The 20,637-nt window shown below is 35.4% G+C and overlaps 2 protein-coding genes across 2 annotated transcripts; both read left to right on the top strand.

The window, feature by feature from the left end:
- The first annotated feature begins 428 nt into the window (after positions 1-428).
- LOC142162754 (serine/threonine-protein phosphatase 7 long form homolog) lies at positions 429-5,608 on the top strand. The gene is made up of 7 exons (XM_075219458.1): positions 429-1,157; positions 2,950-3,748; positions 3,832-4,017; positions 4,097-4,516; positions 4,597-5,160; positions 5,246-5,299; positions 5,368-5,608. Exons 2-7 carry the CDS (start codon positions 3,035-3,037, stop codon positions 5,530-5,532), a joined length of 2,103 nt encoding a protein of 700 aa, XP_075075559.1. The 5' UTR covers positions 429-1,157; positions 2,950-3,034; the 3' UTR covers positions 5,533-5,608.
- Positions 5,609-14,264: 8,656 nt separating this feature from the next.
- LOC142163197 (uncharacterized) lies at positions 14,265-19,497 on the top strand. Its single transcript, XM_075220457.1, has 10 exons — positions 14,265-14,447; positions 14,534-14,596; positions 14,937-15,056; positions 15,140-15,763; positions 15,835-16,120; positions 16,279-16,655; positions 16,749-16,913; positions 18,686-18,996; positions 19,102-19,215; positions 19,302-19,497. Exons 1-10 carry the CDS (start codon positions 14,265-14,267, stop codon positions 19,495-19,497), a joined length of 2,439 nt encoding a protein of 812 aa, XP_075076558.1.
- Positions 19,498-20,637: the final 1,140 nt, after the last annotated feature.

Here is a 20,637-nt window from a genome sequence, read left to right as displayed (position 1 = left end):
TTCGTGGTTCTAGCACGGTCGCTCAACTGTTATATTTAGCTAAATTATCTGATTTTAAACAATTATGAACCTATGTGCAAATTTTAACTCTCAACCGCTTTTATTCAATTTTTAAGGAATTATTGAACGTCGTTTAAAACATGTCTTTGGATAGCGCCACATGAAATGCACCCGCAATCCGAAACACATTTTATTCAACGTTTTAGGATTTGGATTTGGGTCACATGAAATGCACACTCGAATTTAGAAAGGTAAATTTTAAAATACGCGCCTAAAACAACTACGCGTTTTTGAGTTTGCGAGGGCCACGAAAAATTCGCTAATGGCACATCTCAGTTTCTAAAGAACTTGTACTCAAACGGAGCAATCACGGATATTCTTGATTTTGTAAATCGATTCTGCAATTATTGCGAAGCTAGAAATAAGGATTCGAAAATGGGAATAGTAGTGTTCAGCCATTATAATTAGATACAACACCACTTTCACTAAATAAAATTCAATTAAAAGCCAACATATGGAAAAGAGGAGATCTGACACTAATTTCAGCAAACTATTTTCGATCGACGAGATTAACTATGAAGCAATTTCGACCGAGAAATCGGTATTACACCCATGAGTAATCTAAGAAACATTGACAGCAGCCGAAACTAAAGCATCAGATCATCACATATGTGACGAAATGAAACAGAGGAAAGGAATACGAGTAATGAAATTTTCAGAGTGATGAAGAAAAGATTATTACATATTTCAGTATAAGGGAGCATCCAGCGACAGTTACAGCATGTCGAATCAAAAGTACATACTTGAAACGCGAATAAAAATCGAAGAAGAAGTAAACCAGAACCAAGACCAAACCACCACCGAAGCTCGACCGAAAAATCTATCAACGACCTCGAACCCGACCGGAATTTTTTTTGTGTTCAAGTGTTATCTTGGACAGATCTAAAGGTTTCAAAAGGGATGTCGGATTTGCAGGTTTCAGTCACGTCCATGGCCCTTCGTCACTGTTGGTCGCCATTTCCGGCGAGCCTTGGTGATGGTGGCTAGAGACGGGTCTGTTTGGTTGGTGTTCCGGCGGTTTTTTTGTTGAATAGCTAACGGAGATGAGGTCGTTTTTGGGGGCGAGCAGTGGCGTAGGCTACAGAGGTGGTCGTCTGGTAAAAAGCTAATCAATTTTAATTCTATGAAACAATTAATTTTTATATATAATTTTTTATAAGAATACAATATACTCGATAACTTTTTGCTATGTGACACTCTTTGCTATGTTTGTGCTTTTTTTTTAGAAGGGAATGATTGCTTTTGGTATTGGCATGAGATACGTACACTAGATTTGTCTTCTACAAGAAAGAAGCCGAGTGCGGAACCAAAATATTGTTAATTTTTACTAAAAATACTAAAATAAGTGTAAAAAAAAAAAGTTACCAAAGTATATATAACGCCACTAATAGTGGCGTTATACAGTAACGTTAACTGTACCGTTACTGTATAGCGCCACTATTAGTGGCGTTATACTGACAAACTTACATAGCGCCATTAATAGTGGCGCTATATGTCTTATACCTGAAGACATAGCGCCATTAATAGTGGCGCTATACCCCTTAATACAAATCCCCCATCTTCTTCTTCTTCTTCGTTCCATCTCCGTCTTCCATCTCCCTCTTTTCACTTCTGGTCCCCCCCCCCCCCCCACACCACCGATCTGCCCCAATTTTAAAAAAAAAAAAAATTGGGTCCCCCGTCACATAAAAGTTTAATATTTGTGGTCCCACTGTCGAGTAGAGCTTCGTGTTATTGTGGATTCACTCTTCCGGAGTCAAAATTTCGATCTATCTACATTTCAAAAATTCTAAATCGAGGTATTTCGATTTATTTTAAGTTGAAACTTTTATAACAATGCATATTATTTGATTTGTATGTGTTCTATTTCGGTTTGTGTTTATTTTTTCCGAAACTAGCATGTTAAATTTTATCCGTATTTAATTTTAGTGTTGTATAAAAATATGTAAATTAGTCTAAAAATGTGTTTGTTAATATCCTCATGTATATTTATGTGTTTTTATGTTGTTTAGTTTAGATTATTTTTTAGCGTAGTAAAACGTATACTTTATTAGCGTAGTAAAACATAGACCTTTTTAGCGTAGTAAAACGTAGACCCCTTTAGCGTAGTAAAATGTAGAGCCTTGTAGCGTAGTATTGTGTAGTAATTGTTTAATTATCTTATATTCTAGCACGAAACCCATATATATATATATAATTTTTACAATTTAGTTATTAAATAAATATGAATAAAAATTATTAAAAAAACATAAATTATTAATGATAGTTTGGTACCACTGAGTTTCAGAAAATCTAGCACGAAACCCATAATTATAAAATATATATATTTATATATATATATATATATATATATATATATATATATATATATATATATATAATTTTTAAAATTAAGTTATTAAAAAATATGAATAAAAATTATTAAAAAAACATAAAATTATTAATGATAGTTTGGTGCCACTGGGCCTCAGAAAATCTAGCACGAAACCCATAATTATAAATATATATATATATATATATTTTTACAATTTAGTTATTAAATAAATATGAATAAAAATTATTAAAAAAACATAAAATTATTAATGATAGTTGGTACCACTGAGTTTCAGAAAATCTAGCACGAAACCCATAATTATAAAAATTATATATATATATATATATATATATATATATATATATATATAATTTTTACAATTAAGTTATTAAAAAATATGAATTTAAATTATTAAAAAAACATAAGATTATTAATGATAGTTTTGTACCACTGGGCACGAAACCCATAAGTTTATATATAATTTTATACAATTAAGTTGTTAAAAAATATGAATTTAAATTATAAAAAACACACATAAATTTTAATGATAGTTATTAAAAATTATGAATTTGCAGTTGACGACATGGATGCACCTATACATCCCGGCCCTCGGACGTCGGAGCTACTACCCCTACAGCCCCAGCATAGATCCGAGCATATATGGGGGGGGGGGGGGAGTTGCTTACGCAGACTTTTCGGGGGAGGAGAGTGGATTTATTGTGGGAGTTTTTGACTCCTCCCCGCGTTCTACATCCCCGTGTGGTCCATCACCTGGAGGAGATGGGATTATATAGGATCATTAGCATTGGTCGGATACAGCTCGACTATGCTTTGATCACGGCGTTGATTGAGCGGTGGCGACCGGAGACGCACACTTTCCATCTACCCATCGGCGAAGCCACCATCACACTCCAGGACGTCGAGATTTTATATGGCCTGTCCACCGATGGCTTGCCAGTCTTACTGCCTGGGAACATAAGATTTTTTAACCGGGCTGCATATATGGATATGCTGCACAGGCTCACGGGCTTCAGGTCCGAGGACCCAGATGTAGCAATTGGGAGTAGTCGTATGCAGTTGGTCCCCATTAGAGACCACTTGGTGCAGATCCACGATACTATCACCGACGACTCAGCGGAGGTGGATGTGGAGCAATATACGAGGCTGTTGTTGCTCCTTCTATTTGGGGGGGTCTTGTTCCCGAACACTTCGGGGAACCTAGTGAGCCTTCATTTTCTGCATCATATTGCGGACTTTGATGATACAGTCAGCTACAGCTGGGGTGGTGCTGTCCTATCTTTTTTGTACAGGAAGATGTGTCGGGCATCCATGGGCACACAGAGAGACGTTTGTGGCTTTCTTCCACTTCTACAGGTGACAACTTATTCAAATAATTTGTCGTTTAGTTCCAATTCTACCTAGTTAGAGTTAATCTTTACGTCAACTTTCTGTTTTAGGTTTGGGTGTGGGAGCGATTTCTGCAACTTCGGCCACCTCTACCACAGCTACCGGCTAATGTACATATTCCTGATCTCCCTCTAGCTTGTAGGTGGGTATTGCGTCGTAGACTTGCACGAGAGTATCATGGCCATCATAATCTCCCGTTCTGTAGGGATGTGTTGGATTTTCTGGAGGATGCACAGGTGAATATCTAACTAAACTTACCAATTAATTTTTAACTAGGTGTTGCGCAAACTAACGGTTTGTGTTATTATTTGATAGTTCATCTGGATGTCGTACAACGAAGAGCTGATAGGTACCCTGCCAGCGTATTGCACGCACGGTCGCCATATTTGGAGGGCTTCCGTCCCTCTCACGTGCCTCGATATTGTTGAGCATCATGCCTCAGAGCGAGTATTTCGTCAGTTTGGATTTCCGCAGTCTATACCGACTCAGCCTGCATGGGACCCTTTACATTATGAGAGGGATGATAGGATGAGAGTGGACGACACATTTATTGAGTGGCTGACAGCGCAGTTGGGTATTTGGGACAGCCGAGGGGACTTGACCCCAGCTCCGCAACACTTTCCTATCGACGTTTATATGGCATGGTACCACACTGTTTCCCGACTTTTTATCGGGAACCCAGTTCATCAGGTAGATGGTCGATACGTCTCATACGCCGGGAGACATGAGGCTCTGGTATGTTTTCTGTTATTATCAATTACTTTAATAGTAATTTCTAGTCAAATACGTAGTTTATATTAAAAACTTTTGTGCAGGCGATTGGATTGCATACCGTATATCGTATGGGGCAGCAGATGCAGAGTTATGTCCACGACCCTGTGATCATGCAGGACTATAGTCGTTGCATAATGGATGTGGCTGCCCAGACACTGCAGCGAGGCCGATCGGATCAGCGTTTGGCACACCAGCCAGATTATGTTGACCCAGCCACATACCAGCGAGGTCGTGGTATGCCAAGGGGTGGTGGCCGACGAGCTGCTGCTGCTCCACGACGACCTGCTGGTGTTGGACGACGCGGTCGTGGGCGGAGAGGAGGTCCCCAGCAAGGGGGCTTTGAGGCTCCTGCTGATGATGTTGCTGCTGATATGGGAGGTGGCATGCATGAGACCGACATGCCGTCTTACAGCCTTGGCATTTATGACACTCCAGGGATGTCGCAGGTGACCCCATCGGGTCAATTCTTGATCATGGGCTCTGATTTTCAAGGAGTGGAGTTGGGTAGATATTTCCCTGGCCCGTCTACCACTGATGAGTCTCGACCGATCCGAGATTTTGATAGTGGGCACCGACTGAGTTATGGCAGCTCATCACATGCGCAGGTATGAGTTTATTAGTATTAATTTTATTACTGTTTTTACTATAACTTATTTATTTTGTTTTAACTTTATTAATTTACTTTTTTAGGCTTCATGCGATGCTGCGACAGATGACTACATTCAGGATCCAGACACGATTATGGTAAGACAATATAAATTTTTGTGAATTGTTATGTAGTTTTCTATACTAAGTTTGATATTATTATGTAGCCTTCTACTGGACCTGACAGCACCACCGATACATGTCATCCTGTGCCGCATCCGGCCATAAGGAGACGACTTGATGATGATGATCCTGATAGCGTACCCGGGCGGCAGGGGATGCGCCTCAGGCCAACGGCTACTTTGAGACACACCGGATGCGGGACACATTGATTCGGTCTTCCATATTTTTGTTTTTTTGGTGTAAATAATATTTTTTTGTACATTAACAACAATATTTAGTCGAATATGACAGTTACTTTTTTTAGTTCAAATTTCGTTTTATAGTTTTTGGTATAGTAACACAACAACTTAAACTTAACTTCCACTTGAATTAAAATAAAATTAAGTACAACAAACAAGGAAAACATTAGTACAACACAAACACAAACATAACAGGCCAACATAATAAAAAGACATGACATATGAAAATGACACTAAACACATACACGTAAATGCTCCATCCTCAGTTGTCATTTATTCTTCGCTCCAACCACTTAAATCGTTCTTCCATTTGTTCTTTTTCTTCTTCTAACTCTTTCACTCTCGCATTCACCTCCGCAAGTTCCCGTTTATATTTTTTGTTGCGTTCCTTGTGTGCTTCACAATTCCGTTCAGCTCTCCGTTGTTTATCTTCCACCTCCTTTAGTTTCTCCCTCATATCTGTAATAATTCTATCTGCCTCCTTTTGTATTCTATGCTGGTATAACAACATATTATGAAATTCCTGTAATCTATCCCTGTAGCTTTCCTGATAACATGGTTCCTCAGCCCATTCATCAAATTCACAAGTAGGTTCGTCGGGTTGCTTGTACAACTTGTTCATACAACACCAATAGCGGCGTCCAACGTTAGCACCTTCCCACCCACAATCCATCATGCATGGTTTTCCACATAAGCAAATTGGTGGACGACCAGGTTGAGCCATTTGTGAACTATTTGCTTATAATAAAAACCTTACTTACTTTTAATGAAATATTTCTTGGGGGATATTTTTAGCACACAAAATAACTACAATGACCCCATTATTTATAGGCTAAACAATACACATATAACGCCATATCTAATGGCGCTATATTAGATAGCGCCATATCTAATGGCGCTATATTACATAGCGCCATATCATGATGTTGACGAGACGACTTTATGTCAGCCGGTCACACATATCTAATGGCGCCATATCATGACGTTGACGAGACGACTTTATGTCAGCCGGTCACACATATCTAATGGCGCCATATCATGATGTTTTCAGCTTTTTCAGTTCGACAAGACAAGACACACATAGCGCCATATATATAATTTGTGTATTAAATATCGTGATAGCGACAAGACAACACACATAATAAATATACCGATAATTATATTAAATTATTATTTAAATAGGTAAAAAGGGAAAGTACAAATCATAATTAACAAACAAGAAAATATTATTTCATAAATACTTAAATCGTATACATAACAACTAATTATTACAACATGAACTCATGGGTAATTAGGTACAATAGAAGAACACCCGCCCTGAGCTTGATTATTGTTGCCACCCAAAGGACATTTTCTACGGTCGTGGCCTGTTTGCGAGCATATACCACATTTGCGTGCATATACGATATCACTAACATCCATTTGGTTCCGTATACGCGTTCTCTTCTGCACCTGTCTTTTAAGCAAATAGGACTTGTTACACACCATTTTAAATGGTTTTGGGGGCCAATAATACTTAGAACCCACTGGTTGCAGCTGACCACTATATGTGTTTACGTATTTGGAAACACTATATTGTTGATCAATATAGTTGGTCTCCGCATAACCAACACGTTGAAAACACTTGATAGCATGTGAACAAGGCATGTGGTATATTGACCATTTCCCACATGAGCATAACCTTGTGGATTCATTTACAGTATGTACATTATTACCCCGATTATTATGGATAGCGGTGCGAACTTCAAAAATACCTCGTTCGTTATCATATTGCAAAAAGGAATGCCAATGTGCTCGCCGTCTGTATTTCTCTAATCTCTTCATAGGCACTGGCATAAATTCAACACCCCTTTCCATCAATTCCGTTGCAGCTGCAGACCGTTGTACAAACCTCTCCGCCATCTGCTTGAACGACATACGCACCATGGCTGTGACGGGCAATCCTCTTGCCGACTTTAATAACCCGTTGAAGGATTCTGACACGTTTGTAGTAAGAATTCCCCAGCGTCTGCCACCATCTGCATGCAACGTCCACTTTTCAGGATCATGTCGCATTAACCAACGATATGCTGCATCGTCTTCTTGCCTGATAGAATCCATATGCCTCCGGAATTTATGTTGTTGGTGGTCTGTTGCTGCCATCCACATCAAATCATGTAGATCTTTTTTGGGATGTGCCTTCTTGAAATTGGCCTTAAAGTGCCTCACACAGTAACGGTGGTATGCATAAGGTTCTTGCCAGGCAGGAAGGTTCTCCACAGAACTTAATATACCCCCGTGCCGATCAGATATTAGACAAATACCTGAACGATGTTTTACAACGTGCTCTTTCAAGTGGTTCAAAAACATTGTCCACGTCTCTGTGCTTTCATTTGCACAAATAGCAAAGGCTAGAGGAAATATCTGTCCATTTGCATCCACAACCATGGCTATCAATAGCTTGATATCGTACTTTCCATAGACATGAGTTCCGTCTATGGATATTACGGGCCGGCAATACGGAAAACCATCAATTGCTGGCTTAAACGCCCAAAACACGTAATTGAATATATATTCTAGTTTACCCGGACTCCGCTCAAGCTTCCATTCAATAACTGTTCCGGGGTTAAAGTGCTGCAGTGCAGCCATGTAGCTAGGCAGATCTGCAAATGACTTATCCCAGTTACCATAGACTATTTCAAACGCTCTTTTGCGCCCAAGATATGCCTTTCTTTTAGTAATTGTGTGGCCATATTCCTGGTAGACTGTTGTAATTCACTCTTTGATTTTATACCTTATGGACGCTTCGATGTGCGGAATAAGTACAAGAGATATCAAGTCAATATCTAAGTTGAAGTTATTCCCGTTGAAAGTGTCCATTTCGCATGTGTGGGTGGGAATGTATTTACCCACTTTCCACATACCTATTTTCTTCTTCGACGCACGCAACATCCAATTACATGGCCAAAACCACCTGCGGCAAATAGCCTTGTATACCGTCGGACTTGACTCTGATACCTGAATCTCACGACACTCTTTAACATTGTACATTTTACAAGTCATGCTTACGCGTGCTTTATCAGGAAAAAGCATCCCCTTTGCAAGCATCGTTGGTCTAGACTCATCCCACATTGCTGTCCGGAGTTCATCAAAATCCCGTGTGAGAGCTTCCACATCTGGAACGGCTGGCAAGTTATCAATATAAGGAATCTCCCTTGAATGATACGACACTTCAGACTCATTCACTTTTCGTCTATGGGGGGCTCTCTTCAAATCCGGTCCTTCCTCCTCGTCCTCTTCATCACCATCCTAACGAGCAAATGGTGTCTCGTCTCCCGATTCATCGGCAATGTTATCGTAATCGCTGTTCTCTTCCTCACTCTGTTCATCTGCCAGATCCTGATATAATACGTCGTTTTCGGGCAATTGAGTGAGTACGGGTAGTTCAACTTGCTCGTTTTCACTGCACATTTCAACAAAAATATAAGCTGCTAAATTAATAAATGCTTTATATATGGCTGTAGCTTTTCACTTACAAGTTGTAATGTGATGACATTCCATGATGGACGTTTTCAGTTAGGTGATGACTATCGGATGAGTCACTTGTAAAATTCATATTCGGCCGGTACCCCCTATTAAATAAATGAGCGTTAAAATTTATTCAATACGCAAAAATATACATATTAACACAAATGAAAATTGAAGTTTACCACTCTTCTTGTGAATTATGGAAAGCAGGGTATAAATTATTTTCTCGCTGCTCATTCGCCGACGGTGATAAATTTAAATCAAGAAAAATTCTTTCATCTGGAACATGTCCGGCAAAAACTGATCCAGAATAACCACCCGATGACTGGGGGTTATCTCTACTACGCACAACCTCATTTTTTGGAACGTCTTCGACCTTCACGTACATCTCCAACATTGTGATTACAAGAAATTCCCGGCATTCGTCCGGAGTCCTCAAGAAATCACTCAAAGTGTCATCATCGTCGATGTTAAACTCTGAGTAAAAAGCAACCCCTTGCGGCGTAACGGAATACGGATATCTTCCGGTTACTTTGAGTATCACTGAACGTTTTCTCACACTCATTTTTTTGCATAACAACGATATCAATGTTTCGTACTCAATTGAAAGTGGCAATTTAACATTACACTTAGCAGGTAAACTGTAGCCCACAGAGTTATTCTCCATCACAACCTCACCCCCCAATATAATGATACTCTTATTCTACGTTCTTCAGACATAATGAAAAAATGCTGGAGAATTTAACAACAATAGAAACCAACAAGAGTTAAAAAAAATTTTTGAATGAAGTTGGGGCGATTCTACGATGTTTATATAGAAAATGGCTAGCCGGGTAATTTTTTTTGTTTGTATATAGCGCCACAAAAAGTGGCTTTATACACATTTAAATTATTGAACCCAGACATTATTGGTGGGGTCAGGGTATAAGACATATAGCGCCACTATTAATGACACTATGTAAGTTTGTCAGTATAACGCCACTAATAGTGACGCTATACAGTAACGGTACAGTTAACGTTACTGTATAACGCCACTATTAGTGGCGTTATATATACTTTGGTAACTTTTTTTTTTTACACTTATTTTAGTATTTTTAGTAAAAATTAACAATATTTTGGTTCCGCACTCGGCTTCTTTCTTGTAGAAGACAAACCTGGCAGCCTTTTGCTTTGTCAATGGCAGAAGTTGTCTGTTTGTAGGCTTGGTACTATTACTACTTTTGATTGGTGTATTAGGTAAAGAAGCTTTTGGAGGGAAATATTGGCGCAGAACAGTTACTTCTTGTTCCAGTCCGTGGAAAATGGAGAATAGCCAAAAATACAAGAATAAATTAAAAAGCAATCTTAGCCCTTCATAGTTATATTGACACATGTCATCCATTTACATGTGCATTGATGTTTATTGGAGCCTTAAGTAATAGAGCAGAGCAGACCCTAGTTGATCAATAGTCTATCACCTTTCATCCGCTAACTTTCTAAGTCAAAGCGCCACTACAACATAACGTATTTAATTCTACAAAACACAACGTAGCTAATTATGAAAATTTTCATGGCTAAACACTTTAGCTACATTATTTTTTTCCGTAACATTCGTAGCAAAATGTACCGTAGTTAAAAGTTAGCTACAAACTTTACATGGTCCGTAGCTAAGGATTAATACTTATCGCTACGAAATTTTTGTACAGTAGCTATACATATAGCAATAATTTTATACTTTAGCCACGACAAATACATTTATAGCAAATGATTTTATATTCTTGTCACGATAAATAAATTTATAGCTATCTTTATATGGTAGCCACAAAGTATTATAGCGTGGTAAAAGATTTAAATTTATTTGGCGACAGAAATTCAGATATATAACTACTTTCATATAGTAGCTCGTAGCAAAAATATTTTTGTTTAGCTACGGACTAAAAGTTCCGTGGCTACAAATCATACAAAAAAGTCGTGGTTAGCTTATTTTATTATATTTTAATTTTTTGACAAAAAAGTTAATTTATTGTACTGACAAAAGTTTCTCTCACAAATCCCCTGTTTTGCACCTATTTGATTTTTTTCTAAAATTTTTCAATTATTCTGTGGTTGTGCATAATATATTAAAACAAATAACATCTTAAGCTTGAGAAATAACTTATTCTACGCAAATTGGCATTTAAAAAATTTCACAAAATAAATTCCAAAATACACATTTGTACTAATAAATTAATAGCATCTGCAGTGCATCTATGGTTGACTTTGAAACAGTTAATGAAATGTTAAAATATATACTCCTATTAAAATAATAAGCAGTGCATATATGGTTTACGGATTTGCTGTATTGCCAAGCTGTGATATATGCAATTGAGGGCTATTGCGTAGCACGATCTAAAATGCATTTTGCATTTAGTAGAGATACATATTATTGTTCGCTTGTTGCCAGATACTCATCTTAATGACAAAGACAAAGACAGGGTAGCTATAATGGCAACTGCATTGCACGATATAATGTAATCTGATCTGATACTTGTATTTTGGGAAAATATTAGCACGTATGCTTCAACGATTGAGTGATCAATACATTTGATTGTACTTAAGAATTTCGGGATACACCTACAGAATATATACAAAATGTTTTCTACATTATATAATAGGATTGTATTCCATTATTAATTGATAAGTCCCTCCTCTCTGTTTTGTGTTACGAATTTTCTTCTATCATTATAATACTGCTTATAGTGCTCCACCTCAAATTGAGTGTTGTGTTTCGCTTATCTATCTGGGCTTGAATTTCAGTATCTTTGACAAAACAATTTCGGGGTGCATTATAAATAGGGAAAACTACCCTCTATAGCCCCTCAAAATTTTAATAGCATATGTTTTGTCCTACTTACAAAAAATGGTCATTCGGCCCAAAAGTATTGCATATAGTAGCTGAAAGGAATGAGTTTGACAACATAAGCACTTGTAGCTTAGTGGATAGAGCGCTTGTTTCCTAACCTGAAGGTCGTAGGTTCTCGACCCCTACTTGGCGCAATATATAAATATTTATTTGCAATGTATATATATTGTATCCTAAGTACGATAGTGTATCCTTGGTGTATATCTCGAGTGTGCTTGTGTATCTATAGTGTATATATTTGTGTACCCCAAATGTATTTTGTATCGTGAATGTATAATCTGTCTGAACAATGTATCAAAATTGTATATAATGTGTATTTTCTAATATGTAAACATAGTGTATATAAATTATATACAATTTTGTATGTGTAATGTGTGCACACTGTGTATTTGGAGTGTATCATGTATTTTTGTATAGTGACAGTCTTTTTTGTATATATTTTGTATAGTTTCATCTATTTTGTACATTTTTTGTATAGTGACAGTTTATTTTATATATTTTTTGTATAGTGACAGTCTATTTGTATATTTTTTGTATAGTGACAGTCTATTTTGTATATTTTTTGTACAGTGACAGTCTATTGTATATAAATTGTACAATAAGAGTCTATTTGTATATTTTACGAATAGTGACAACCTATTTTCTATGTACCTTCCACTACCTTTATCCCTTGTACGGTTGTACCCTACCATTTTTTATGTAGTGATAGTCTTTCTTGTATATATTTTGTATTGTGACATCTATTTTGTATATATTTTGTATAGTGACATCTATTTTGTATAATGATAGTGTATTTAGTATATAAATTGTATAATGATAGTCTATTTTGTATATTTTTTTGTATAGTGGCAGTCTATTTGTATATCTTGTATATAGTGACAGTCATTTTTGTATATTGAATGACTACACGTTTGTAATTGATGAGATGCATCTTACTGTGATTTTTAATTATTTATTATTTGTTAGTCTAGGAATTGTAACAAATGGAGTATACTCTACGGATGCTATGTTTGAACTTACATAGTATTATATAAATAAAAATTTCAGTTTCTCAAAAAATTAAAAATATACTCCACAATTCTTAAAAGGAAAGATGCAAAACAAGCAAAAACTGAAAATTGATTATTCTTTTTTGGCAACTAAAAAATTTTCATTATCAATGGAGTAATGTATAGTAAAACGACCCGACATGTATAGCGAATTTTTTTTCCTGTATAACTATATCTTGAATAAAAATAAAATTCTATTAAGTGCATGTAATATCAATCTTACTATTGAAACTATCAAATTGAGAAAAAAATTTCTGACAACATCTTGTCTGAATTAAATTCAAAAGTCTCCAACCAGTTCATCAACCAAAAGTAAATGAAAAAGTTGTTAAAATTTTCTAGTGGCGATCTTTTTATTCATGAAAAGAGCTGAACTCTGATATATAATGCTTGTTGTCGATTTTTTTTAATCTCTTTTCAATAAATTCTTCCATCGAAATTTTAGTAGTGTACTCACTTGCATGCAAAAAAGCTGAAAAAGGGAAAGGGTGTGCCGATCTTTAAGTTTTTGGCTAGCTATGATAATTAATTTTTGGCTTCAAACTGCATAATAGATTTTTGGGCTAGTGTTTGTCAAAAGTTTCAGCCGAACGGCTAAAAGTGAAATTATCTCTTATAAATAGTTAATAACTAACCCACATGATATTAGGAATTTTTACTTCCTATAGAATAGGTTAACTCCCTATTTATTTAAAATAAATACCATTTAAATAAATTACTTCCTATAGATATGTTATATGGTTTATAGCAAAATTTTTAATTTTGGGTATCTCCTACACTTAAGCCACGATACTCGCTATGTTTTATTTCCCTCTCTCCACTCTTAGATTTTCTCTCTCATAGATACCGTTTTTCATACAACTTCTCAATACAAGATCACTCTCTCTCTCTAAATTGATACAATTTATTTTTCATTCCAAATCTCCTGTAATCGCGCTAAAAATCAGAATCCTCCTCACCCACAGCGTTGCTTCCTCCTTCTCCAATCTCGGGTAAACCCTAATTTCATCTACATTGTACTGATTTGTTTCTATAATTAGTAAGGCAAGTATTTTTATTTTTGCCATTTTTGTTTATTCTCAACATCTCTACTCACCAAATTGTATCTAATCAACAGAACCCAAGTCGTATTCTCACAATGTCTGAGAATACACCCCCGCAAGTTAATTACTAGAGGTATACCCACTAAAATTCTCAATTTCGATGGGCCCTCTTTCTCCTTGCAAATCACTCAAGGGGAATTGGATGCAGGTTTAGCCAAAAATATGGCATTGGAGAAGAGAACAATAGATCGACATGAAAATTTCAAAGAAACCCAAGTCGAGAAATCAATGAAGGAAACAAGACTTGTCATTCCAGAAAAGAGGAAAATCCATATTTCTGAAGCTTCATCTGTCAAGAGGAAGGAGGTTGAAGCAAGTAAAAGCTCAGATAAAGTCGAAGAAAAGGTAATTTTCTGATGTATTCATCTGTAGTATTCATGTATTCAGCTGTATTTATACGTATAACATTGTTCAATTTTCTGTTAAAAAAGGTTATTCAACGCATTTTTGTACCTTTAGAAAATAATGATACAGATATGTATATGTATTCTGATGTATTTTTATAGTTGTATTTTTAAGAATTTTCAAGGTTTCCATCACTATTTTTTATTCTAATTTCAATGTATTTATTTGTTATCATATGTATTCATGTTGATTGTATTTATGTCATGTGTGTTGTATGCAGTTGTTTTTATATGTATTTAGCCTTGTCATTGTATTTAGTTGTATTCATATGTATTCATGTCAGATATACTATGAAATATGCGTTGTATTAAGTTATATTTATACTTCTAAGTAGTTTTAGTTGTATTCATATGTATTCATGTCAGATTTACTATGAAATATGTGTTGTATTCAGTTGTATTTATATGTATTTATTCTTGTTAAATGCAGGGAATTAAGCTTTTTGTGAAAAAACAATCAATATTTGCACCGCATATCAGTGTATATACTAACACTGACATAGTCTCCGAGTTAAAGAGAACCTTACTCCAGAGCAATACAAACAACTGGGTAATACTTGCTTTGGAAATTTCCTTCAAATGAAGCGTTGTGAAGTCCAACATCAACTCTTCATATGCTTCATGTCTCTCCAGTTAGAAGGTACTCCTAACAATGTATTTGCAATACACGTCAATGGTACTTCATTACATTTCATATTAAGGGAGTTTGCGCTTGTGACTGGCCTCAAATGTGTTGGTAATGATGCCGATTTTAATTTTAGTGAAAAAGTTCCTAACTGGCTTATTGAGACTTACTTTGGAGGTGCCAATCTTGTCAAGAAGAAACATTTGATGAAATGCTTTGCTGACAAGAATTGGGGTCCCGACAATGATGGTGATTCCTTGAAGATAACTTTGTTGTATTTCATACACACCTTCATTTTTTCATCCGATAAGAACAACACAACTATACCAAGGCTACATTTTGACTTGGTAGAGAGTGGGTGCTATTCTGAATATCATTGGGGTTTAAAAGCATATGAAACGATGACAAAATCGATTAGCAAGAAGATGGATGCTCAGAAGAAGTATTATAGGATAATTGGGATGCCCCTAGCTATGCAGGTGTGGTTTTATGAGTGTTGTTCAGATGTTGATCCCAAAATTGCACTTCAATTTGATAATCTGGTCCCCAGAATACTCAATTGGAGAACCACCGGAAATCAGCCAAACTTTGCTTATCTGATGAACAACATGTTCAATGACAAGGCAAATATGGTACTATACAATTTGTATCGTGGCTAGTTTAGATTTTATTAATCATTAATTCTGCATACATTTTCATACAGAAGTATACAGCTGCATACACTTGCATACAAATGCATATAGATGTTGCATACATTTGCATACAGGATACTGCATACATTTGCATTCAGATGCATACAGCAGTATACACTTGCATACAAATGCATACAGATGTTGCATACATTTGCATTCATGATACTGCATACATTTGCATTCAGATGCATACAATAGGATACAGTTGCATTCAGATGCATACAGATGCTGCATACACTTGCATACAGATGTTACATACAGGATACTGCATACATTTGCATTCAGATGCATACAACAGTATACAGTTGTTGTAGCCTTCATTATTAATTCTTCATACAATTGCATATAATTTCCCAACATTTAGTGTTGCCTTAATTTCAATACAAATTACAGTTTGGTTCCAGATCTGCATGTGTATGTTTGTAGTAAGACTTTGATTGTATTTCGTTTTTCAGATTGTTTACAAGGACATCCATCCAACCGATATAGAGCTTGCCGTTATTCAGTTCCTCCCCTAGGCGTTTATGTTGAGAACAGTCCTACTCCTGCTCATTCAGATAAGCCGGGAGAGGATTCAGATGACTTTTCTCCTACACCTGATCTTCAATGTAAGAAGAAACATGTTACAAGTGTTGGTCCATCTTCATCACCGCCCTATAAAAAGCGCAAGGAACACAAAAGACATCCCTCAAATACAGAGTATCAATCCAAGATTCCTCCTGTTTGTGTATCCGAATTTGGACAGAATGTTTTGCATCACAATCAGCTGGCAGATTCCAAAAATGACGAAGTATCTTCTTTAAGGAAAGACCTAAATTCATTCAAAGAATATGTAAGTATTTATCCACATATTAAACATTACAGTTTAGTGCTTAACATTCATATATTTTTGGCGCAATCTTTTAATTATTTCTGTCTTGTTAAGGTTGTGGGAGAGTTCAAGTCTCTGAGAACATTGATCAATGATAACTTTAAGATGCTTTCTGACCATCTTCAACACAATCAGCAAAATAAAAGTTTACACCAGAGAAAGGAACCCATAGGGAGACGTGATGATGGTATTGACACAGGTGTCGGGGATAATGTTGAGGTTTAACATTTTTAACATCTTTAGCATATGTTTATATCTCCTGTTTGCTATTATTCTTAAATAATTGTATTTTAAAATTTGTATGTATTCGACAAGTATTTAACTGCCTCACTAAAATGTTAGATGTATTCGACCAACAACATATATTTAAATGTATTCAAATGTATGTTAACCTTAATATGTAGTTGGAATTAACTGTTGTATTTAAATGTATTCAGCCGTATTTTAATGTATTCAGATTTGTTATTCTTGAATATGTGTGATGTATTTCACTAAGATTTCCATTACCAAAATCAGTTTCCTTACTGTATTTATATGTATTTAACTGTATTCATACACTAAGTTACTACACTAACAATGATGCATACGACTAACAGAAAATAGTGCTTAATGCTCAATGTGTAGAGTAAAGAGTTGAGGTGAATACTACATCAGAAGTGCCGTGCAACATACCACCTATAGGTCAAGAGGGTGTATCTACAGAATTCTATGTATCTCAATTTGAGCTGGAAGACAAGTTTCTTCCCAGTCAAATTCCAGAAACTAGAATTGTGATACACAACAGTGCAAAAAAGTTGAATCAACCCCAGTACCATCTCATAGGAATCGACAACCAAGTAGATGGTATTCTTCGCCTTATGAGTCTAACTTCGACTCCGCATGTTAGTGTTTTTATAAACTAATGATCTATTTCCTCATGGTTTTTAAAATTAAAAGTCTCTATTCACGAATTCAATGAACAACAGGTACCTCAGTAAAGTTGACCCTCATTTTTGAAAAAAGACACCCCTTTGAGGATGATTCAATAACGAGGCCACATCCTACATTAATCATTCAGGAATATGACAAATGAGTTCGTGATGGTCTTTTCGCTAGGCATGATCAGAGGTGAGTTTTTTCCCGGTATGTGTATTAAGTTTTTATATTTTAAAACATGTATATAATATTTTTTTATATCATACCTGTAGAAGTAATTTGGAAGACCATTACAAGAAGAACAAGTCAACACTTCATATACCATTGGATTTTGGAGTTGATCAAGTTAATTCAAAAAATTGGTTTTACCTTCTATCGTTTGACGGAAAGCTATGGGATGACAACGTAAGATTTACCCCTTCCAACTCCACTATAATTTATTTATTTAGTATTGGTTTTTCTAGTTGTATAGTTCACAATAATGTTACAATTAAATCTGCTGTATTTAATTATATTCAAGTGTATTCTAGCAATTTTTATTACCTGAAAATGTATTATGTTTTAAATTGAATCTGTATGATGAATGTAATGGCATTATTACTGCTGAAGAACTGCTGTATTTTAATGTATTCTGATGTATTTTCAAATTTATTATATGTTGTAACTACCATATGTATCACAGTAATATGTATTTAACTGACTCATTTGCTTTGAATAACAACATGTGCTGGAATGTATTCAGATGTATTTTAACATCAATGGGTAGTTGTAATATCTTTAATATCTGTTGTAGTATCTTGAACAGTATTATCTGCTATATTTTAACAGTTTTTGCTGTAATACCTGTTGTAATATCTGCTGAATTTTAACTGTATTCATACACTCTGTATTTTAACATCAATTGGTATTTATTCTTGAATATCTGCTGTAATACAGCGTATTCAGATGTATTTTTCTCTATTCAGATATATTATTCTTTAATTCGTGTGATGTATTTAACTGAATCTTCACTTGTCATATTTTTTTTCTTAGTTTGATTAATTGGACTCACACTATGTAATTAAATTTGTGTATAGAATATTGACGTCATATTCTACTATCTGAGAAAGAAGGGAAAGTACAATCAAACAAACAACTTCAAGTATACAACTGTCGATTGTATATTCAAGACAAGAATAGCTAAAATCTTCGACAAGTATGCTGATACAGATAGTAATGCTAATGTAGCCAAAGAAGAGGATGTGGTATGTGAGTACATAAGGGGATACCGATTGCTAGCTAATGTACCTTGGCATACTGTTGACAATGTCTTGATACCAGTCAACTTGAAGGACAAACTATACTGGGTATTGGCTGTTGTCTCATTCAAGGAGAGATGTATCAAAGTGTATGACTCGTACAGATATGCAGGTCATGATGCCTATGTAGCTTCTGAGATAGATAAGCTAGCTAAGCTTGTACCTCTATATCTATAAATCAGTGGCTTTTACAGAGATAGTCAAGGCGTAGATTGGTCTATTTACTCATCATACACTGACAAGTCACATACTGATCCCTTTGAAGTTTTTTTCATATCAGATCTGCCTCAACAGAAAGCTGGGAGCATGTAAGTATTCAATCAACATTCTTGTATGTTATATACAAATATAATTGTATGAATTATTTTTAATTGTTTCAATCAACATTTTTTAGGGATTGTGGGGTGCATGTTACGGCATACGCAGAGTTTCTGAGCACTCTTGGTGAGATTCCACAAACAATATTTGATTCTAATCTACTCCGTCAAAGATATGGTGCTCTCCTATTAGACTATGCTATGCGGAAGATTGACGTTGATTCCATAAGCGAGAATGAAGCACCCTCAAATATTGCTAGGCAAATCACGTAGTCAGATTCAAAGTTGCAGATAATGTTAGAGTAGCTTTAGGTTAATGTAGTTTTAGAATGTTATTTTTAGGTGAATACTGTTTTTTGAGTAGTTTTTTTGGTGAAGATGGTATTCAGTTAGAAAAAACCATCACTTTATCAACAGTATTCGTGTATGACAATTGCAACTTTGCAATCGATGTTTCATTGTTTTCTTCATAAGTATTAATGCTTATTCTTCAGTTTATATTCATATGTATCTTACAGGATATAAGTATGTATTAATAATCAGTAATATCAACAGGTTATACGTATTGAACAGGTTAATATCAAAGTCAGAAACTTTATGTATACTGATGGTAGGTTATATTAAAGAATTCAAATGTATTTTTCTGTATTCAACTATATTCAGTTGTATTCAGCTGTATTCAGTTGTATTCTTTAATATGTATCTTTCAAATTCAGTTAATACATATTAAAGGATACAAATTCAGATGTATTGAACAAGTTATACGTATTTATTGAAATTGTTATATTATAGCTGAGTATATAGATGTATTTCGATGTATTTTGACTAGTTATCTATATTGAACTCAGACACTGTCTATTATTGTATGTCTAAGTATATGTGGACAAGGTTGTATTCGACTGTATTCAAATTAATACTGCAACTAACTGTATACAGAATCTAATCATGTTATATATATTCAACCTATGTTTTATAATATAGCTGACTATATAGTTGTATTCAGATGTATTTTGACTAGTTATATATATAACTCAGGCACTGTCTATAATAAATTGTCAAAGTATATGTGGACAAGGTTGTATTCTAATGTATCCAACACATTACTGCAACTAAATGCATCCAGAATCTATTCACGAAAGGCATTTTAGAAATTATTACTTGACAATGAGAATCATAATTATTGACAAATCGTTGAAGCACCAATACATATCAGAGTGTCAACTAAATGCTACCTGGAGCATTTCTACACATTCGCTTGTTATGTCCTCCCTGCCCACATATGCTACATGAATGTTGATTTTTCGGCTGCAACAACTCACTTAGAGATTTATCGCGCTTCTTCTTTGGCCTTCCAGGAGGTCTTTTCCATTTGGGTGGTAGTATAACCCCCTCTGCAACATGTGCTGGTATGTT

Source organism: Nicotiana tabacum, chromosome 8 (genome assembly GCF_000715075.1).
Source record: "Nicotiana tabacum cultivar K326 chromosome 8, ASM71507v2, whole genome shotgun sequence".
Taxonomy (NCBI): domain Eukaryota; kingdom Viridiplantae; phylum Streptophyta; class Magnoliopsida; order Solanales; family Solanaceae; genus Nicotiana; species Nicotiana tabacum.
This window is presented reverse-complemented; position numbering and strand designations above follow the sequence as displayed.

What these genes read in the sequence shown, in the direction of transcription:
- LOC142163197 (XM_075220457.1), top strand. Translation starts at nt 14,265, where the DNA reads ATGGCATTGGAGAAGAGAACAATAGATCGACATGAAAATTTCAAAGAA. An exon ending in TCAATGACAAGGCAAATATG is followed by an intron (nt 15,764 to 15,834) that starts GTACTATACAAT and finishes ATTTTCATACAG; the next exon opens with AAGTATACAGCTGCATACAC. An exon ending in TAAATTCATTCAAAGAATAT is followed by an intron (nt 16,656 to 16,748) that starts GTAAGTATTTAT and finishes TGTCTTGTTAAG; the next exon opens with GTTGTGGGAGAGTTCAAGTC.
- LOC142162754 (XM_075219458.1), top strand. Translation starts at nt 3,035, where the DNA reads ATGGGGGGGGGGGGGGAGTTGCTTACGCAGACTTTTCGGGGGAGGAGA. An exon ending in GCTTTCTTCCACTTCTACAG is followed by an intron (nt 3,749 to 3,831) that starts GTGACAACTTAT and finishes TTTCTGTTTTAG; the next exon opens with GTTTGGGTGTGGGAGCGATT. An exon ending in GCAGCTCATCACATGCGCAG is followed by an intron (nt 5,161 to 5,245) that starts GTATGAGTTTAT and finishes TTACTTTTTTAG; the next exon opens with GCTTCATGCGATGCTGCGAC.